The 19,370-nt window shown below is 36.9% G+C and overlaps 2 protein-coding genes across 3 annotated transcripts; both read left to right on the top strand.

Annotated features, from left to right (window-relative positions):
- Nucleotides 1-508: 508 nt before the first annotated feature.
- LOC306984940 (uncharacterized protein) lies at nt 509-2,358 on the top strand. Its single transcript, XM_079586758.1, has 5 exons — nt 509-576; nt 672-791; nt 1,017-1,148; nt 1,404-1,505; nt 1,631-2,358. The coding sequence occupies exons 1-5, from the start codon at nt 528-530 to the stop codon at nt 1,819-1,821; spliced, it is 594 nt and encodes a 197-aa protein (XP_079442884.1). The 5' UTR covers nt 509-527; the 3' UTR covers nt 1,822-2,358.
- A 10,302-nt stretch (nt 2,359-12,660) lies between these two features.
- Nucleotides 12,661-18,981, top strand: stbd1 (starch binding domain 1). 2 transcript variants are annotated; one of them, XM_079585686.1, is made up of 3 exons: nt 12,661-13,152; nt 14,988-16,272; nt 16,411-18,981. In XM_079585686.1, the coding sequence occupies exons 1-2, from the start codon at nt 12,888-12,890 to the stop codon at nt 16,262-16,264; spliced, it is 1,542 nt and encodes a 513-aa protein (XP_079441812.1). In that variant the 5' UTR covers nt 12,661-12,887; the 3' UTR covers nt 16,265-16,272; nt 16,411-18,981. The 2 variants fall into 2 exon arrangements, with proteins under 2 accessions (XP_079441812.1, XP_079441813.1); XM_079585687.1 differs by having other exon boundaries at nt 12,759-13,152; nt 16,416-18,981.
- Nucleotides 18,982-19,370: the final 389 nt, after the last annotated feature.

Here is a 19,370-nt window from a genome sequence, read left to right as displayed (position 1 = left end):
TGAACCTTATATTGTAATGCATGTTGTTACCAGTATATTTAAATGAAAAGTTCTAGTCTTGACAACTTGAAAACTAGTCTTGACCTGGTTTCTCAATCACTTTACTCACCACTGAATGTAGGAATGTAAACTTAAGAGTGTTTTTCTTTCTTCTGCAGAACACAAGAATATATTTTAAAGAATGTTTACACAATTGAGCCCCATTGGCTTGCACTTTATAGACATAAAAATTATCAGTTTTGTGTTCCACAGAAGAAAGAAAGTCATACAGGGTTTGAATGACATGAGGGTGAGTAAATAAAGACATAATCTTCATCGGGTCAACTATCACTTTAACAAGGTCAAGTTAAGTAAAGGTCAAATTAATCAGTTTGTGTGTGTGTGTCATTAACTGGAAATTAAATGATGTAAGCTGAAGTTTATGGTTCTTTTTTCATTTTTTCATTTTCTCATGAAGATCCTCCCCTTTTGATACACTATAAAATGTCACTGAAACAGACACTATTTCACTCACCTCCTGATCAAAGATGGATCTGCAACTCTCAGTTTTTCTTCTGTTCATTCTCTTCACTGCAGGTATGAAGACAAATAGTGTGTGTGATGTTCTTGATTATAAATACAGATCATTGATGACCTCTCTCTCTCTCACGGTCTCTGTTTTATTCCTAAAGGACACTCTCTCCAGTGTTATGTGTGCTCGAGTCTGACGGGTTCTTGTGCAGGAGAAACGTTTATAACATGTCCCGATGGATCTTCTCAGTGCACGAGTACAATACTTGGGGTACAAGTTGGTAAGTCCAATATGATTGAAATTGATGATGATTGACTGATTGAGATGCTGCTATTATTTATTTATTGGCAGAATTTACAATTACAATCACAAAATACTCTACATAGATTCCAGATATTTAATGGTTTCTCTCAGATCTCAGATTGTCATGATTTATATATATATTTAAAAAAAGTATAAATCAATTTTCCATTTTTCACTTTCATGTCTCATTCATATTCTTTAGGGGGCATTAGTTCTACAGGGAGCACTAAAGGTTGTGCTGCTACTGCCTGTGTACCTCAGTCCTATAATGTCGGGATTATAAGGTCGACTACTTCCTGCTGTACCGCAGACAAGTGTAACCTCGCAGATGCAGGTATTGTACTTTAATGATCATGTAGGGTGAATTCAGGTTGATTGGGACACTTTTTACAAGTCATCTCAATGGCAAAAAGTGTCCAACTAGCCCTGAATTCACCTCTACAAATAAATCACTTCTGTAAAGTCAACACTCATTTTACTCCCAAATGACATTCAGCTTGTCTGTGGTGATGTGATTGAATGGAGCCGCTAAAGGAGTGTTAAAAATAGAAGTGTATAAAATAAAATAATACTTGTTTTCCCTCTGTAGAACCCGTCGCAACTGGAAAAAGCTGTTACTATTGTGATTCAAAGACCTGTTCAAACACAGTGAAATGTTCAGGGATTGAAGATCGCTGCATTAATGGAACAGGTGAGAATTTGGAAACAGAAGAAGATTTAAGTTATTATCTTATAAACTCTATTTAAACATTTGACACTGATCACATATACCAATGTCCAGAATGAATCAGCCTTTGTTTTCTTTCTTTTCATCAGGGAATTTGGCTTTTGGCCTGTCAACTGTTGTAAAAGGCTGTGTGTCTAAATCTATTTGTGACGCCGCATCAGCTAGTGGTGTTAAGACCCTCACATGTTGTGAGGGGGACCTGTGTAACGGGGCTCAGAGCGTCACCCAGAGCGTCCTGTTCCTCTGCTGTTCTCTGCTCTCCTACTTCATGATGCACTGAATACAGCAGATCTTCACATTCTACAATCACACACGGTGTACACAATATATTAATATAATCTATATAATCATACATTCAATATATTCTATAGCTCTTCAGATTCCACAATGAGACACGATGTACAGAATATATAGCTTGCATTCTCTCTGTACTATATTTGCTTGTCTTGATGTGATTTAATTTGTTTGTTTTTTGCTGTGAAATTCTGGTGTGTTCCTGGGGTCATATTTAATAAAGATTTGCTATAAAGAAGTTCAAATATTATTTTATTTCTTCAAAAAATAATAAATAAACTTTATGTTCAGAAGAAAAATGTATGATAATGATTTAATTACTTTCCTCCCATAGTTTCTCTTTTTGTTCCCTTTACTTATTTTGCACTTTCCTTTTCTCGTTATCATTGTTCACAATGCAGGTGTTCACAATAAAGTACAAAAGCAGTAACTGTGTTGGCATCTGCTTTGAATGAATGACTCATAACTCATACAAATAAAAATTCTACTTCGGATTAGGAAATTGCATAATCAGGAAGTCCCCAAATCAAAGATGTTGTTTTGTTTTTTGTTTTTTTTGGTATGAATATGTTAGCCTGAGGTTTAAGGTTATCTATAAAGTAGTGCACTCCAAAACAATGAAAATTTGCATTTAGAAGATTCTGTAAGCGTTCTATAGTGACAGACAAATCAGACACATTATTATGCGTTACCTTTAACAAATAATCTTAAAAACCCACTCTGAGTAATGGTAACAAGTTGTGATTAATTAGTAATATTTCCACTTTGAGCAACATTTAAACAGTTCAAAACTTAGTCTACAGTGGTGTGAAAAAGTGTTTGCCCCCTTGGTAAATATGATCAAATATGGCTGTAAAAAATAAATCTGCATTTTTAATCCTTTTAATATTTTATTTAAAAAATGTGCAAAAATCTAACCTTTCATTGAAGTAAAATAATTGAAAGTGGGGGGGAAAATCACATTATGAAATAAAAAAAATTCTACAAAACACGCTGGGAAAAAAAGTTTTTATTAAATACTTTTTGCAACCTTTTTTTTTCCAAGATAACAGCTCTGAGTTTTCTCCTATAAAGCCGGATGAGTTTGGAGAACACCTGACCAGAGATCAGAGACCATTCCTCCATACAGAACCTCTCCAGATCCTGCAGATTCCCAGATCCATGTTGGCGCTTCTTCTCTTCAGTTCTCCACTCATCTTCTATAGGGTTCAGGCCAGGGACTGGGATGGCCATTGCAGATCTTGGTTTTGTGCTCAGTGACCCATTTTTGTTTTTGGATCACTGTCCTGTTGGAAGATCCAAACATGGCCCGTCATACGATTTCTAGTACAGTCTGTTAGGTTTCGATTTTTTATCTGTTGGTGCTTATGTCACGAGCAGTCCCTCGATAAGTTGCAGCAGTTGCTGCAGAGCAACCAATAGGTGTGCGAGCTGCCTCGCCTAGGTCTGCTTATGCAGCAATGCGTTTTAAATTAATGCCAAAATTAAGGATATATTTTGGCTTCAGTATTCTCGAGAGAAAAGGGATTTCCCTAACGTATGCTAGCATACGCAACACGAGAGTACTCTCGTAAGAGAACAAAGACAGACGAAGAAAAAAATTCAGAAGTTAAATATCAATGATGTTATTGTTGAAAATCAAGAAGAATTTGTATCATTTGTATAAATCCCTTTTTTTTTAAGAAGATTGTTGTTTTTCCTTAAATAAGATTCAGGGGTTTAAAAAGACAATGGATGACAACTGTAAACAACTTCTGGAAGATAAGCTAAGATTTGAGGAGCTCAACTTGGCAGTTCGAAAGATGTCTAAGGGGAAATCACCTGGAATAGATGGGATAACCATGGAGTTTGTATCTTTCTTTTGGAGTGATATCAGGCAAATGCTCTATAATGCCCATTTAGATTGTATCTCAAAAGGTAATCTTTCTCCCACTATGAAACATGGTCTCATCACTCTAATTCCCAAACCTAACAAAGATAATCTTTTGGATAATTGGAGACCGATTACCTTGTTATGTAACGATTATAAATTATTGGCACTTGTCTATGCTAATCGTCTGAATGAGAGATTATCACATATTGATGAGTGTCAATCAGCTTTCATGAGGAAATACATAATCATATCATATTGCTACTAGAAATGCTTGACTATCGAGATCTCATTGATACATTGATGCCTTTATTTTATTTCTCGCTTTTAAGTTCATACCCAACAAATATAATAAGACCGGACACCGTTGGGTCTATTAAGTACAAGGGATATCTGAACCGGCCAAGGCGGGTTTTATGAGATAATGAATAATGTGTCAATGAACACGAACAGTGACATAACATGTATCATAAGATTATTACGGATTTTCCATTGGCTTTTAGATTATTGCAGAAAATAAGGTACATGAATAAGTTTATGATTCTTATACCATTTTGCTCATCATGATAATCTTCACAAATGAACACAAAGTGTATGAATTTTGAAGCTCAAATACATTTGGCAGAAGTCAAAAGCTAAACGTAGGCTATAAACAAACTGTATGATCGCATGACTTTCAACGCCACCATCACTCAGCTTCCAAAAACTCTTTCAGTCTTTGTTTGAAAACATTTTCCCTGAAAGTTTGAGTTATAATTGTTTGCAAGAGTTTGATTATATACACAACGAGGTGTGAAAGCGAATGAGTTTATCTGTTCGGCTGATGACGTTTAATAACCCGACGGCCTCTGTAGTCGCATTTAGCCATGCACTGTAAAATAATATTTTCAAGATTTGATATCACAACTTTTTATCTTTTGTCAAATCAACTTGATAACTAATGTAGTGAAGATAACATACTATGTTTAGTTTCTGTTTATTAAACCATTCTTTTTACAGCAAACTCAAAATTTTAAGCCAAAAAGGTAACTTGATTTTTTTAAGTTAAAAATGTGCATTTTTTTTTACTTGTTTAGCAAAAGCTTTTTTTTTTAAAGAAAATCATAAGAGGGCATTACTGATGTATTTATACTCTAATCTATTACTTATTTTATGCTATAAGTATACTACAAATACATTTACATATATATGTACTTAATATAAATACCCTCAATTGTACTTTTAGTACAAAATTGTTCCAATTTAGACTTTAAGTATACCAATTTAGTATAACAAAACAAGGGTATTTTTATGAAGTATATAAATATGTCTGTATTTGTGATATGATAGTGATATTAAACACATTGTAGGCTTAATATTAAGAAGTGTGCAATAAAAAAGTACAAAAAAAATTATTATACAATGTATAAGTTTAAAAGGCAAGGCAAGTTTATTTATATAGCACATTTCATACACAATGGTAATTCAAAGAGCTTTATTAAAATAATCAAAAGAAATAAGAATAATTAAAATAGAATAAAAAATATCGGACGAACAGTGGCACAGTGCTCATTCAGTAAATGCAATGTTAAACAGAAGTGTTTTGAGTCTGGATTTGAATACTGTAAGAGCACATCTGATCTCTTCTGGAAGCTGGTTCCAGCTAGGCTAGGTTTTTTTGGCATAGTAGCTAAAAGCAGACTCGCCATGCTTAGAGTGAACCCTTGGTATTTCTAGCTGATGTGATCCTAATGATCTGAGTGATCTGTTGGGTTTATATTCAGTGAACATATCTGCAATGTATTGAGGTCCTAGGCCATTGAATGATTTATATACCAGTAATAATACTTTAAAATCAATCCTAAATGTAACTAGGAGCCAGTGTAAAGACCTGAGGACTGGAAGGCCAGTGAGGAGTCCATTACAGTAATCCACCCTGCTGGTGATGAAAGCACAAGTTTCTCTAAGTCTTGACTGGAAACAAAGCATCTAATTCTTGCAATATTTTTCAGATGATAGTATGCTGATTTAGTTATTGCTTTGACATGACTACTGAAGCTAAGGTCTGACTCTAGAGACACACCAAGATTCCTGACTTGATTTTTAGTTGTTTGACCTCTAGAGTGGAGGTATGCGTTCACCTTGAGAACTTCATCTTTGTTTCCAAACGCAATGACTTCAGTTTTGTCTTTGTTATACTGAAGAAAGTTTTGGAGCATCCAACTGTTTACTTCATCAATGTATTGGAACAGGGAGTCAATGGGGCTAGGCGTTAGGCGATAGGGCTAAGTAGATCTGTGTGTCGTCTGCATAGCTGTGGTAAGAGATTTGGTTCTTTCTCATTTTTTGGCTCATTGGAAGCATGTACAGGTTGAATAGGAGTGGCGCAAGAATTGAGCCTTGAGGAACTCCGCATGTCATGGATGTCCACTCAGACTTATGGTCTCCTATACTCACATAATAACCTCTCGCTTCTAAGTATGACCTGAACCATTTTAGGACTATCCCAGAAAGCCCCACACAGTTTTCCAGCCTTTCAAGAAGTATGTTGTGATCGACAGTGTCAAATGCAGCACTGAGGTCGAGTAGAACCAGCACTGATAATTTGCCTGTATCAGTATTTAAGCGAATATTGTTTATTATCTTTATGAGCGCTGTCTCTGTGCTGTGATGCGATCGGAAACCAGATTGAAAATTGTCAAAGTATCCATTTGAGCTTAAGAATGTGTTCAGCTGATTGAAGACAACTTTTTCAATGATCTTGCCTATGAAAGGAAGATTTGAGATCGGCCTATAGTTGTTTAATATAGTCTTATCCAGATTTCTCTTTTTCAGGAGGGGTTTGACAACTGCAGTTTTCAGTGCATTTGAAAAACTTCCAGAGAGAAGTGAGGTCAGTGTCAGTCTCTCTACAGTAGCAAAAAGAGTGTGTGTATTGTTCAAGTTGCTGTTTATAATATTTAAGAAGAAAGTTTTTTTTAAAAATCTTAAAAAAAAAAAAAAAAGTAAAAGCACAAGTTTTCAGTTTAAATTGAACTCAGACTCAAGTGAAGTGCAAATACCCCAAAATAATACTGCCATGTTATCAGTCATCTTATCACATCATCATTTGAATGCTTAAATGTTTTGTATTCCTTGATGTGTTTGGCTACAGTTGCAACACAAACTGTCTCTTGTAGAATGTGAACTATTCGTAGACTGTGAACTATTCGTAGACTGATTTCTCAATAACATTTTTTCATAAAATCAGTTGTACCTTGAGTGACAGTCCGTTCCAAAGACTACGCAAGCACAAACTGGTGGATCAACTTTGCTGTTCACCATCTGATAACGAAATGTGCTTAACTAAAGATCTTAATATAAAACAAAAATAGGTCCCACTTTATATTAAATGGCTTTAAGTACTACCGGTATATACTTACATAAAAAAATAAGTACAATGTACTTATTGTGTTCATGTTGTATTGTAAAACACTTTTGCTGCTATTGAGGTGTGATACGGGTAAGGTTAGTGACAGGTGTGGTTGTATGGGTAGATATAAGGGTGGGTTAAGATGTAAAGGAAGGGTAACAGTGCAATTTCAAAATGTAATTACATAAATTAAGTACAGCTGTAATTACATGCAGGTATTTTAAATAGAAATACAAATGTAAAAACATGCATGTACACAATAAATCCATTGTATCGAATTATTAATTTCAATGTAAGTACATAGTACTTAAAGCCACTTAATATAAAGTGGGACCCAAAAAGATAAAAAACATTGAGCACAGTAGTTTATGGTGGAAGGAAATCATTATTTTAAGTAAGTGTATGTGCATTGTTCTTGTCACATTGAGAACACATAAGTTACTTAAGGCCCTTTTACACCTGGAATGATTACTAAAGATAACGTACTCGGTTACTATCGTAACCTTGGTTCCCCGAGAGTAGGGAACAAGTATTGCGTAGCTATACGCAGTGGGGAAACTCCTTTTCCTCGATAATACTGAAGCCTAAAATTTAAAACGCATTTGCAGCTGCACAGCTGGCACAGAGAGTGTCTGGCTCACTCATTGGCTGCTGCAGCAACTGCACATCCAATGGCGTGGTGACGCCTCTGACGTGTGCGCCAATGAGCTAGCAGAGCGCCGACACACATCAGAGACCACCAGAATGGGCATGGTCTAGACTCTAGACCTATACTATCGCCCGAAATAGCCATTATAACAGGTTTAATCAACTAAAGCAACAACTTGCCATGTTACTATAGTGCGGCCGGCTACGCAATACTCGTTCCCTACTCTCAGGGAACCGAGGTTACGATAGTAACCGAGTACGTTCCCTTTCTAGAACGGTCACTTCGTATTGCGTAGCTAATACGCAGTGGGGACGCCATGCAAAACGCTGCACTATAAGTAACTGGTTGCCTACTGCAGCTCAGGACCCCTGAGCTCACAGAAACAATTCAGAACCCAACATATATATTGAAAAAGACCGGACACCGTCGGGTCTAATAATATACATATATAACTTCAGTAAGTTCACAACCAACAAATATACTAATAAGACCGGACACCGTCGGGTCTATTAAGTATAAGGGATATCTGAACCGGCCAAGGCGGGTTTTATGAGATAATGGATAATGTGTCAATGAACAGTGACATAACATGTAGATAAGACCGGACACCGTGTCGCATAAAGGGGGCCTTTGGGCCAGTGATGGGCCAACACGTCCCTGTCCTTCGAGAAGAACGCTGGGCAGAGAGTGTTGGTTACGGAGGCAAAGAGATCGACCTCTGCCTTGCCGAACACACTCCAGGGTTCAGGGACCACTCGCCTGGCGGAGTGTTGTCCCTTGAGAGCATATCCACAGATTGTGGATGCCAGGGATATGAGTTGCCCTTAGAGAGCCCAGGCTGGCTTGCGTCCAGAGGAGGAGGTCTCTCGCCAGAGTGAACAGGTTGCCCGACCTGACACCGCCCTGGCGATTTATGTACTGACGTGTTGTCCATGCGGACTAAGACATGGTGGCCCCTGAGGTTTGACAGAAATGCTTTGAGGGCCAAACCAACTGCTTTCAATTCCAGACAGTTGATATGTAAGCTCTGCTCCGTGCTCGACCAGAGGCCGGAGGCAGGCTTGCCCTTGTGCAGTGCTCCCCAACCTAGGTTGGAAGCATCTGTGAAAACCACTTTCCTCCTGGAAGTCACCCCCATATTCACGCCCTCGTGGTACCAGTCCCGAGCCCGCCAGGGAACCAGGGTCCGTAAACAACCGTGATTCACCATGATGCACAGGCTGCCTGACTGCCACGCATGGGTTGGTAGGTACACGGCGCTTGAGCCAGTGTTGCAGCGGGCGCATGCGCATTAATCCCATACGGAGTACTGACGATGCGGCTGCCATGAGACCGAGAAGTTTCTGAAGCTTCTTTAGGGGTGCGCGTTCGCCCGCTCGAAAGTATTGAGCTGTTCAGGGAGTCAAGACCGCTGCATTACATCAACAGGTGAGATGGATGAATTGATTTTAAAAAAATCTTTTTTAATCTTATGCATTTGATTCAGTTTTCATATACCAATATCACGCTTGGACACCTCAGCTTTCATTCATGAATCCACTTCCGTTTTCTTTTCTTTTCTTTTCTTTTCATCAGCGACTTCGGCAAATCAGACAGTGGTTGTAAAAGGCTGTATCTCTAAATCAGTTTGTGATGCCGCAACATCAGTTAGTGTTGACTTTGGGAACGCCACATGTTGTTCGGGGAACCTGTGTAACGGGGCTCAGAGTGTCACCCAGAGCGTCCTGTTCCTCTGCTGTTCTCTGCTCTCCTACTTCCTCATGCACTGAATACAGCAGATCTTCACATTCTACAATCACACACACACTGTACAGAATATATAGCTTGTGTTTTTCTCTGTACAAGATTTGACCCGGTGTGAGGAACTTAAAACAATATACAAAATCTGATTCGTTGAAGGAAATGTATACATTTTATGAAATATTAAACAAAAAGTAACGATCACTGAAATAAAATGTAATGATCACCTTGGTTTATTTTTAAAACATAAAATTACTGAAAAGGAGGCAGGGTTAATTTGCATATTCACAGAACCATGTGAAAATTATCGACATCACCACAGCTATCAGCATCACCACGATTCTGATAGCCGTCACAGGCTAGAGCAAATGAGATGGCACATGGCAGGCGGTAGTGATTTACGTTTTCTAAACACGCTTTGTGCAGCTTTGAAACCTTTGAGAAACGTTTTGAACCAGTTATTCGGGACTCGTAGCAAACTGCCAAAGTCACATGATTTCAGTAAACAAGACTTTGTTACATCATAACCGTTTTGAAATGTTGATGGCTACCGGCTAGGGGACAATCATGCGTTTTCTTGATGCATCGATAACAAATCCTGCAAGGGGGCTCAAGCAAGCATCCTTCTGAAACCTATAACAAATGAGACAGCCTACGGTCTTGTGGACTTAATGGACACACGTTTGCAGCTGTCAGTCCACAAGACTGCAAGTGCGCAAGAAGTGTGTCATTTGGGACATGGACTATCACATGAGCAGATGACAGCTCTCTCACAATAGAGCCTTTTCACATTTCCGGGTTTCTCAGAAGCGGAAGTCATCATAATTGGGTCAAGTTCTATAGCGGTGAATGAGAGACTACAATAAAACATTTTTTTTTTAATAATAAAAATTAATAATGGAAGCAGTGCATGTTTATATATCTGGAAAACTGTAATAAGTTCCTACACAATAGTTAACATTAACTAACAATACTTCTAAAGCCTTTCTAAATTTTGCCTTATGTAAATTATTAAAATAAGAATCATTAAGAACTAACATGTAAAAATGGACAAAAGGTGTTTTTTTGTTTTTGCTTTTTTGCCTCCACTCTCTGACCCCCACGAAGGTTGCTGTGTAATTTGCACATAGACTAAGACATATTAGGGGAAGCATTTAATCCTGTGAATGCACGTAAAAAAAACGCAGAATCGAATAGTTAATTGAATCTGCATCAAAATTGATTGTGAATCATTTAGAATTGAATCATTCTGAATTAGAAAAAAAAAATCTTGAATCGAAAACCTATGGATCGTGAATCAAATCGATTCTCTGTCTATCCAAAGATACACAGCCCTACTGTAAACCCATACACCATATGTTTTTTTAAAGAAAAAATTAAAATTTAATTGTAGATACTTTTAAATGTCACATTTGTACAATAAAAAAGAAGAGATTCCGTTAATAATATCTTATTGGCCTGATTAACCAAGCTCTCCAAAATTTACTCAAATCACATGGACTGCAAAAAGATGTGTTAGTAAATCCATTTGTGACGAGCCTCTGCTAAAGCTGAGAAAATTCTGTAACATGTCAATAAATGTTTTATAAATTGGTATACTTTACTAAACAAGGCAATATCTGAAATCACGTTTGGAGTGATGCTAAAGACCTTCAAAAGAACTTCAAAAGATATATTGCAAAGTAATAATAACTTTCTTTTTTTTCTATTGGAACTGTTGTACTGTAGTAACAGTGGTTTAAATAAAGTGTAAAACTGCATTTAGCATCATTTATCAGCAGGTGGCAGCAGATGATATTTTTACCAAAATAACACCACATCTGCTTGGCATCAAACGCTTTATGCAAAATTAGTTTTTTTGATTTCACAATTATTTTGTATAGCCTACATTGTCACAGTATTAATGTATTAATTGCAATTGGTATTGGTTGTAAAGTTTTATCGTATATCGGAGAGGTCACCAGAAAATAGAAACTACAAGCTGAACAACTGAACAAAACTGGCTTCAAGTGACAATCTTCATCTGTAAACTCCCATGATGATTGACAGCGCTTATTGATTAGCCTCATTGATACTAATCAGCAGGTCAACAAACGGGTAAAGTAAAAACTGCTGTAAAAAGTTTCAAAAGTTTTCATCAATGACAAAGATCAAATGATTACTACTCAAAATAATCGTTCTCAATTGTGCTCAAATCTGCTCTTTTGCATTTGACATGACATTAATATAAAACGCCTATTATTACTGCAATCATGGGTTGTTAAAAATGAGTGTTTGTCTCTTATTCAATCAAAACCCCCAAAGCAAACCCCAGTCTAATCAATTATAGGTTATCAGAAATGTTTGTGCTGCTTTATTCAAATGGTGAGTTCCCTGTTTAATCAATAACTGAACTTTGACTAGTCCCATTCAGAGCAAAAGACCCAAAATATCAGCAGCACTGACCGCAACCTTTAGTGACAGAGCTGGAGTTCTCAGTTTCACTGACGTAGCTGACGTAGCATAAATATATTTAATTCAAATGCATTCTTTTTCTTTTAGGGGTAGTATGAACAATATTAATAACACTACAGAAGCCATGAACTGCAATGTAAAAAATAAATATATATATATATATATATATAGGCTACATGGAGAGAAAAGAATTGCCAAAAAAGTAGAATCAAAACAAACAAAAAATGATATAAAAGTAGAAATATAAAGAAAATATAAAAAAAAATATACACAAAAGTAAGAATACCAAAAAAATGCAAAAACAAAATCTAACAAGAAAAGAAAAGAAATAAAAATATATTTGAAATTCGGTGGCAAAACAAAAAGGAACGGAAATGTGCAGAAAAGAAAGGCAAAATAAATGTATTTATATATATTAAAGATGTATGTATAGCTAAAGCTAAAGCTATAGCTATATATGTATGTATGTATGTATGTGTACAGCCTTCATATCATAGCCTAACTATATATTAGCTATGTTCATTAATATTAATTGATTAATTAATATAATAGAAAAAGAAAATACAAATATAAAGTAGGCTATATAAAACTACGGTTGCTGATTCAATCATAAAAAAAAATATTGTATTTTGTATTGATTTATTCACATTTTGTTTATGTATTAAAAACATTTGTTTCTTTATTTCTCATGTAATGGTAATTGCCAATGCTTTATTTGAATAGAGAGAAAGAGAGAGAGAGAGAGAGAGAGAGAGAGAGAGAGAGAGAGAGAGAGAGAGAGAGAGAGAGAGAGAGAGAGCTCATTGGCAGCGTGCTCACCTGATTGCGGGGATTCCTTTCATCTTCTGCCGCATCAAAGGGTCATTTCGCCCGCGGCGTCGAGGATGAAGTGATCGCATCACCTGCACGGTTACATCTACACTGAAGCGTTTAGTTTTCACCCACAGCATGACCATGAAGAAGAGCAAACCGATTGCTCTGGACCGCGACATTCATTCCCTGCTGGATCTAATCGGCGGCTCCGGTGCCGTAGTCGCCGTGGGGATCATTGCCATGCTGTCGGTGTGCGCCGCGTTCTTCATTTACCGATCCTTTAGAGGTCAGCGCAGGAAGAGTGACGAGAATAACGGGAGCGAAACGGCAGGAGAAGAAGCGTGCTCTGCTCGGAGGAAGAAAAGAGAGAGGGATGATCATCGACCTACCGAGTCAACAGGTAAAAACGGACAATTGTTGAAGCATAGTAGGCTAAATATTGGTGCGCACATGTGTGAGACTTTTTTTTGGAGGGGGGATACCACACATAAAATATCACTATTATCTGTAATTTATCACGGTAATGGGAAAATAAATCACACGTGACAGCCATTGATGGTTAAACGGTGAAAAGCTGTCTCGAAGAAACAGCGCGAGCGGCCAGTCAGATAACTTAGCCAATCAGAAACGTTACACATCTTCTTAAAAAAAAAAAAAAAATGTTGAGGTCGGGGTTTTGTAGATGTATTATGTTATTAATTGTTATATAATCATGTTTGGAAATAATTTTAGCCTTAAATCTAGTTCACACTCTACTTTGAGCATGCAACATTTCTTTGGACACACATATCCTGCAACAAACAGGATATGATGTCACGCTTTTGACTTCTGTTTTTGTCTTTTCTGTTTTTAATAAATAATGATTCATTAAAAATGGCATGCTAAAAGGTGATAAGGTGAATAATAATAATAGTAATAATATTTTTACATTACCCAAAAAAATTTTGTTAGTGTAAATATACACTACCATTTAAAGGTTTGCGTTCAGTAAGATTTAAGACAAAAAAATAACAACAATTTCAAGCAGTACAACTGTAGACAACATTGTGATAACTTAATCATAAGAAATATTTATTGAGCAGAAAATCAGCATATTAATGATTTCTGAAGGATCATGTGACACTGAAGACTGGAGTAATGATGCTGAAATTTAGCAATTCACAATGGTACTGTTTTTGCTGTATTTTTGATCAAATAAATGCAAAAAAAAAAGTAAAGCATTTTACAGACAGGTATTTATTTTAACGGTAGGCTACTGTCTGTGTCTACTGTGTATCTTCCCGCAGTTTGTGTTCTTTGAATTCAGCTACTGTAAGATGTCAATATGAGATGTTTTTTCTTGCATTTATTTGCATAATGATTTGTGATTAGTCTTTCTTGCATCTATTAAATAATCTATGGCTAGTGCTATACCATTCTTTAGCAAAGAAGCCTAGGCTAAATCTTGAATGTATGTCTGAATATGAAACCTGATCATTTTTAACTTTGCGTATAGCATAGGTTAAAACAAAAACAAAGCTTGTCTGAATGTTTGCGTAACATCCTTTGCTGGCTAGGATATTCCACAAGCTTGTTGAAAGTTTGACAGTGACTCTCTTGTTCAGCTGCCAAAATACAAGATGAACTGAATGTCATGAGAAAGTGCAAAGTTAAAGGCAGCTCTGATGCAGCATTTCATTTCAAAGAGCCAAAGCCTGAACGGTAAACTTACACAGCACTCTTTTGTAAGAGCACTCTCACTGTAAGCACTGCTATTTCTTTCTAGAAATGCAAATCTAGTTAGTTTACCAAGTTCTAAAGTCACAAGCTCATTCCCACTGATCTGAATCGTTGCTTTCAGTGATCTAGCATTCGCGTGTCATGCTTTTTAGCTGTTACTTCACAAATGTTTGACATTTGCTCGGTTTCACTGCTGCTCGATTACTGAGGAAGTTTGATTGATTTATTAATAGATGAATAAACATTGTGCAAGGTCTTATCAGTAAGTAACCTACTTCTAGCCAAAGGTCAGATTGACATTGACTATTTTGACATGCACTTTTCCCATTAGCCGATCATTTTTCCCTTACAAAAAAATGTGTTCATCAACCGTAACCACAAATAACATTTTGAGTCAAAAAAAAAGATGGAAAGAGCGAGAAAAGATTATACATTCTTGCCTAAAAGAATTCCCATATAAATCTTTGATCAGTTGACAGCACGTGACGCGGCTAATGCATTTTCGTTCTCTTTTAGGGGAATGTCAGGATGGAAAGCGTTGCACTGAATCCGGTAACCTCTCAGACACAGACAACATGCTCCTTCCCACTGAGATGTCAGAGAAAGACCTGAATGAAAGCACTCTCAAGGACTTGGAGGAGATTACAGATGAGCTTCTAACAGACTTCGAACCTGAAATGCGAGACAAAACGGATTCTGATCTGGATCAGTGGGTAGAAATGGATCCTGATGAAAACACAGAATGTGAGGATCATATTCAGCATGAGGATGATGATGATGATGGTGGATGTGAGGTTTTGGCTGATGTGAGTGTACGGTCGACGCAATTAGATTGCCAACGTGAGGAATATCTCGACAAGTCTGAGACGGGACTGAGTGTAGACACCGATGAACCATCCGAAACTGAAAGCGCTCAGGAGTTCATTTATCAGAGACATCATCAAGTCACTTCTTCAGACCAAGCGGTTAAACAATCCAATCCTATTAAGATCCGATTAGAGGAAGACAACAAGACGTCAATGGTGGAGGAAGCGAGCAAGAAGTTTGAAGATCGCCATGACTGCCGTTTTCCACTAACAAATAACTTTGATTGCTGTTGCTATGACAATAAGACTATGGTGAACCAAAGCAACAGGTTTGACTTCCACAACTACTTGGGCTTCCACACTGACAATACCTTCCTCGTTGGGTCTTCAACACAGGTGAGCCTCTCACGCGAGTCTGGTGAGAAGAAAACCAATGAAGAAAATGCGTCAATTGAGGAGAATCATGAAAAGAATGAGATCAGCATCATGGACGCCATTATGGACAATAACGAGTGGCTAATCGTAGATGCATCAGAGTTCAGAGATCTTCCCAGGCTTACGCCAAATGCAACCAGCACTGAAGAAAAACAGACGCAGATAGAAAAAGAAGGCCAAGTCAAGACTGGTTTAGCCAAAGATGACGAAGAACCGGCGAATAAAAGAGTAGCGACTGTTCCGCCTTTAGCGCAAGTGGTTAACGTAACCTTCAGGATTCACTACATCGCATACTCTCCTAGCCAGCTGGTGGCTGTTACCGGGAGCCTGCAGGAGTTGGGGGCCTGGGAGAGTTTCGTTCCACTCCACAGAGCCAAGGACGGGTTCTGGGCCAACACGATCAGCCTCCCCGTGGAGAGCCAGGTGGAGTGGAAGTTCGTCCTGGTGGAAGATGGAAGGATCTCTCGCTGGGAGGAGTGCGGGAACCGCTATCTCTTTTTAACTAGCCAAGATGAAGAAGTCTATCTTGACAAGTGCTGGGGATGTTGCTGAACTCAGAGGTGACTATCTACTACACTCTTAAAAATAAAGGTTCTTTGTTGGCATCTATGGTTCCATGAAGCTCCCTTAACATCCATGGAACCTTTCCATTCTGTTCTTTGCACTAATAAAAAAAAAAATGTTTTTTTTTTTTTAAGAACAGTTCATCAAAAGGTTCTTTGAGGATCCCAGACTGGTTCTTCCATGGCATTGCTGCAAAAAACACTCTTCAGAACCTTTATTTTTAAGATTGTATGGCTGCACGATTAATAAAAAATAAAAATCACAGTATGACTGCAATATGGCTGCTCCACATGATCTCTATCTCTACATCTGCTCTGAGTTTTGGTCTCTTTAACATGTATTTGGGAACGCAACATGCGCCAGTCTTACCATACTTGTTATGAGAATCGCTTTTCAACAAAAGACAAACTTTGAGGGGATCCGTCAAAATAAATGATTGGTTTAATGTTTAAAAATAAAAAATTAGGACAGCCATAAATGTCTGTTGTAATTTTACAGTTGTAAAATTGTTATTATTTTATTTAAATACTCAAATTTCTTATTGTTTTAATTAGTATGTTTTATAATTTTATTTTGTAATAATAATAATTCTAATATTATAATTGTTATGTAGCAATATTGATATAAAATTATAAAATTCTGGTCAAATTGTGCAGTCCTACTAACAAGCACAGCATCCCTTAAATTACATTTTAAATAACAATCGCAAATTATATCAAAAATAGCAATTATTCCCTCCCCACAAAAAAAAATTGTGCATCCATACTATCTTCTTCCAATTCTATACAGCAATAAGACTCCTTAGTGCATTATTGAAATCCAATACAGTATGTAAGATTATATTATAATGTTATTGAGTATTAATGAATAATTTTAATAAAGCATGAGGCTGTGGAACTGTTACTATAGCAATAATATTATAACATTTCAAATATGCACTTTTTTACGTCAATAAATGATATGTGTGTTGATTATATCCAACTGTACTGAAAACTATAATCCTGTAACAGCGGTGTACCAAAATTGAGAAAATCCACAAAAAACTACTCCATGCAAATGGGAAAAATCCTAATGCTTGAAACATCTTTTTTGAAGTGTATCTCCATTCTGAGAATGTTTTGTGTGTGCAGTATTATTTTAATCAATAATGTTGCAACAATCACACTGATCTTTTCATTATCTCACTCTTATATTTAACTTTAGGCTGGAAACATACTCTATGCAAGTGCACAGATGCCTGGTTGAATGAATGAATGAATGAATGAATGCTTGGTTGATGCAAATCTGCAGTCTCATATAAGAAACCTCAGTTCTCAGGTGGAGTTTCCTTCAAATATTACTGAATTTGTTATTCAGGTTTCTAGCTATGCACTTGTTGACTTTGACTTAACCTTGTTAAGTGTTAATCTAAAAGAGAAAACTGAATGCTGAAGAAGTCAATAAGTGCTAATGTCCGCTTTAACACCCCTTGTGGCGAGGCGACCCTGAATCAAATACTTCCCTATAGTATGCGAAAAACAGTTCGCCAACAGAGTCCCCGGATGACCTAATTTCGCCGAGATTCTGAACTCCGTATTCGATAGACACTTTACTATCCCATGAGGCCACGGGAGAGGATTTATGAATGGCAGTGAAGCGACCTGGTAGGTCAACTGACATTAACAACATGACGACGGATGTAGTACGTCCGAATTCATTCATAATACACACATTCATACTATACAGAACGATTTCGGAAGCAGCGTGAGAATACAAGATGTAGTTATTCTGCATTTCTTCACACTAAAAAAAAAAAAAGTTATTTTAAGAACTGATCCCCGGAAAGGTTTCGCTGTGAAAATCCCCTTTTGGGGGTAAACCTTTATTTGTAAGAGTGTTGCTCTGTATTTGATCTAAAATAGAAAACTGAAAGCAGAAGATGTCCATTTTGTGCTAATGCCAGCTATAGCGCCCCTTGTGGGGACACTGAGAATACAACGTGTAGTTATACTGCATTTTTAATTAGCGGACACATTTCAGAACACTTTTTAGCTTGAATTGCTAGAAACTTTAGCGTTGACTTGCTTGCATAGAGTATCTTTCAGGCCTGTGATATGATTGTCCAGTATGCTTTGAATGCTTTGTGAATGCTTGAGCAATGCAGAACACCGACCAGCCAAAAAAACAAAATTTTCTTTGTAGCAGTTTGGCGTCATATACTCTAATATGTTAAATGCTGACATAAATATCAGCTTACTCTTTCCAAATCCCAGCCTGGACTGTTCGCATGCAGCCACTCTCTAAATCACAAGCTAAACGGCTGCTGTAGCTTTGAGTCTATTACATTATTTAAATATGTGACAATGGCGGCATCAGCATTCCTGCTGACAACAACATCACTATAGATTTTTGTTTGCCATCACTGTCAACTGCACGTTGAACACACTAATTTAGTCCTTACAGAGATTATATGCTTTTTATTTCAGGTAGCAATGAATACATAAATAAAAAGTGAATATATTTGTATTGTTTCACAACGACTGCCTTAAAATGAATAACCTTTGCTGCTTACACTTTTGACTAAACATGTTTATGTGTCTGCTGGCTGTTTTTGTTTTTCTGTGAAATTCAGGTGTAATACTGTTTCTGACCTTTAAGCGTATGTTTAACTGTCAATCAGTAGATGTCACTCAGCAAATGACTTAATTCAATAAAGTAAAATTATTATATTAACAATTTGTTGCTCACTGTCTTTGACATCTTTCACTTAAGGAAAATACTGTCATATATATATATATATATATATATATATATATATATACTGCCCGTTCAAAAAAATTTAATTCACTGTTTGGATTTAAACAGGCAAATGCTTAAGAGTTTATGATTGGATCATTATTGCAGTGATTATTATGTTTCTAGCATGTTATATGTTTGGCAACAGTTCTTCTAACCCTTATTGATGGAGTGTGTAGCTTTTCATTTCTTAAACAACCATGTATGAAGACACATCATGATCATATTTCAGGATGACTATGTCAAGATTCATCAGACTCAGACTGTGAAAGAATGGTTGTGAGGATCATGAAGAATCATTTTCACACATGAATCGGCT

Source organism: Phoxinus phoxinus, assembly GCF_949152265.1.
Source record: "Phoxinus phoxinus genome assembly, chromosome: 17".
Lineage (NCBI taxonomy): Eukaryota > Metazoa > Chordata > Actinopteri > Cypriniformes > Leuciscidae > Phoxinus > Phoxinus phoxinus.
Note: the sequence above shows the minus strand (reverse complement) of the source record. Positions and strands in the feature narration are given on the sequence as shown.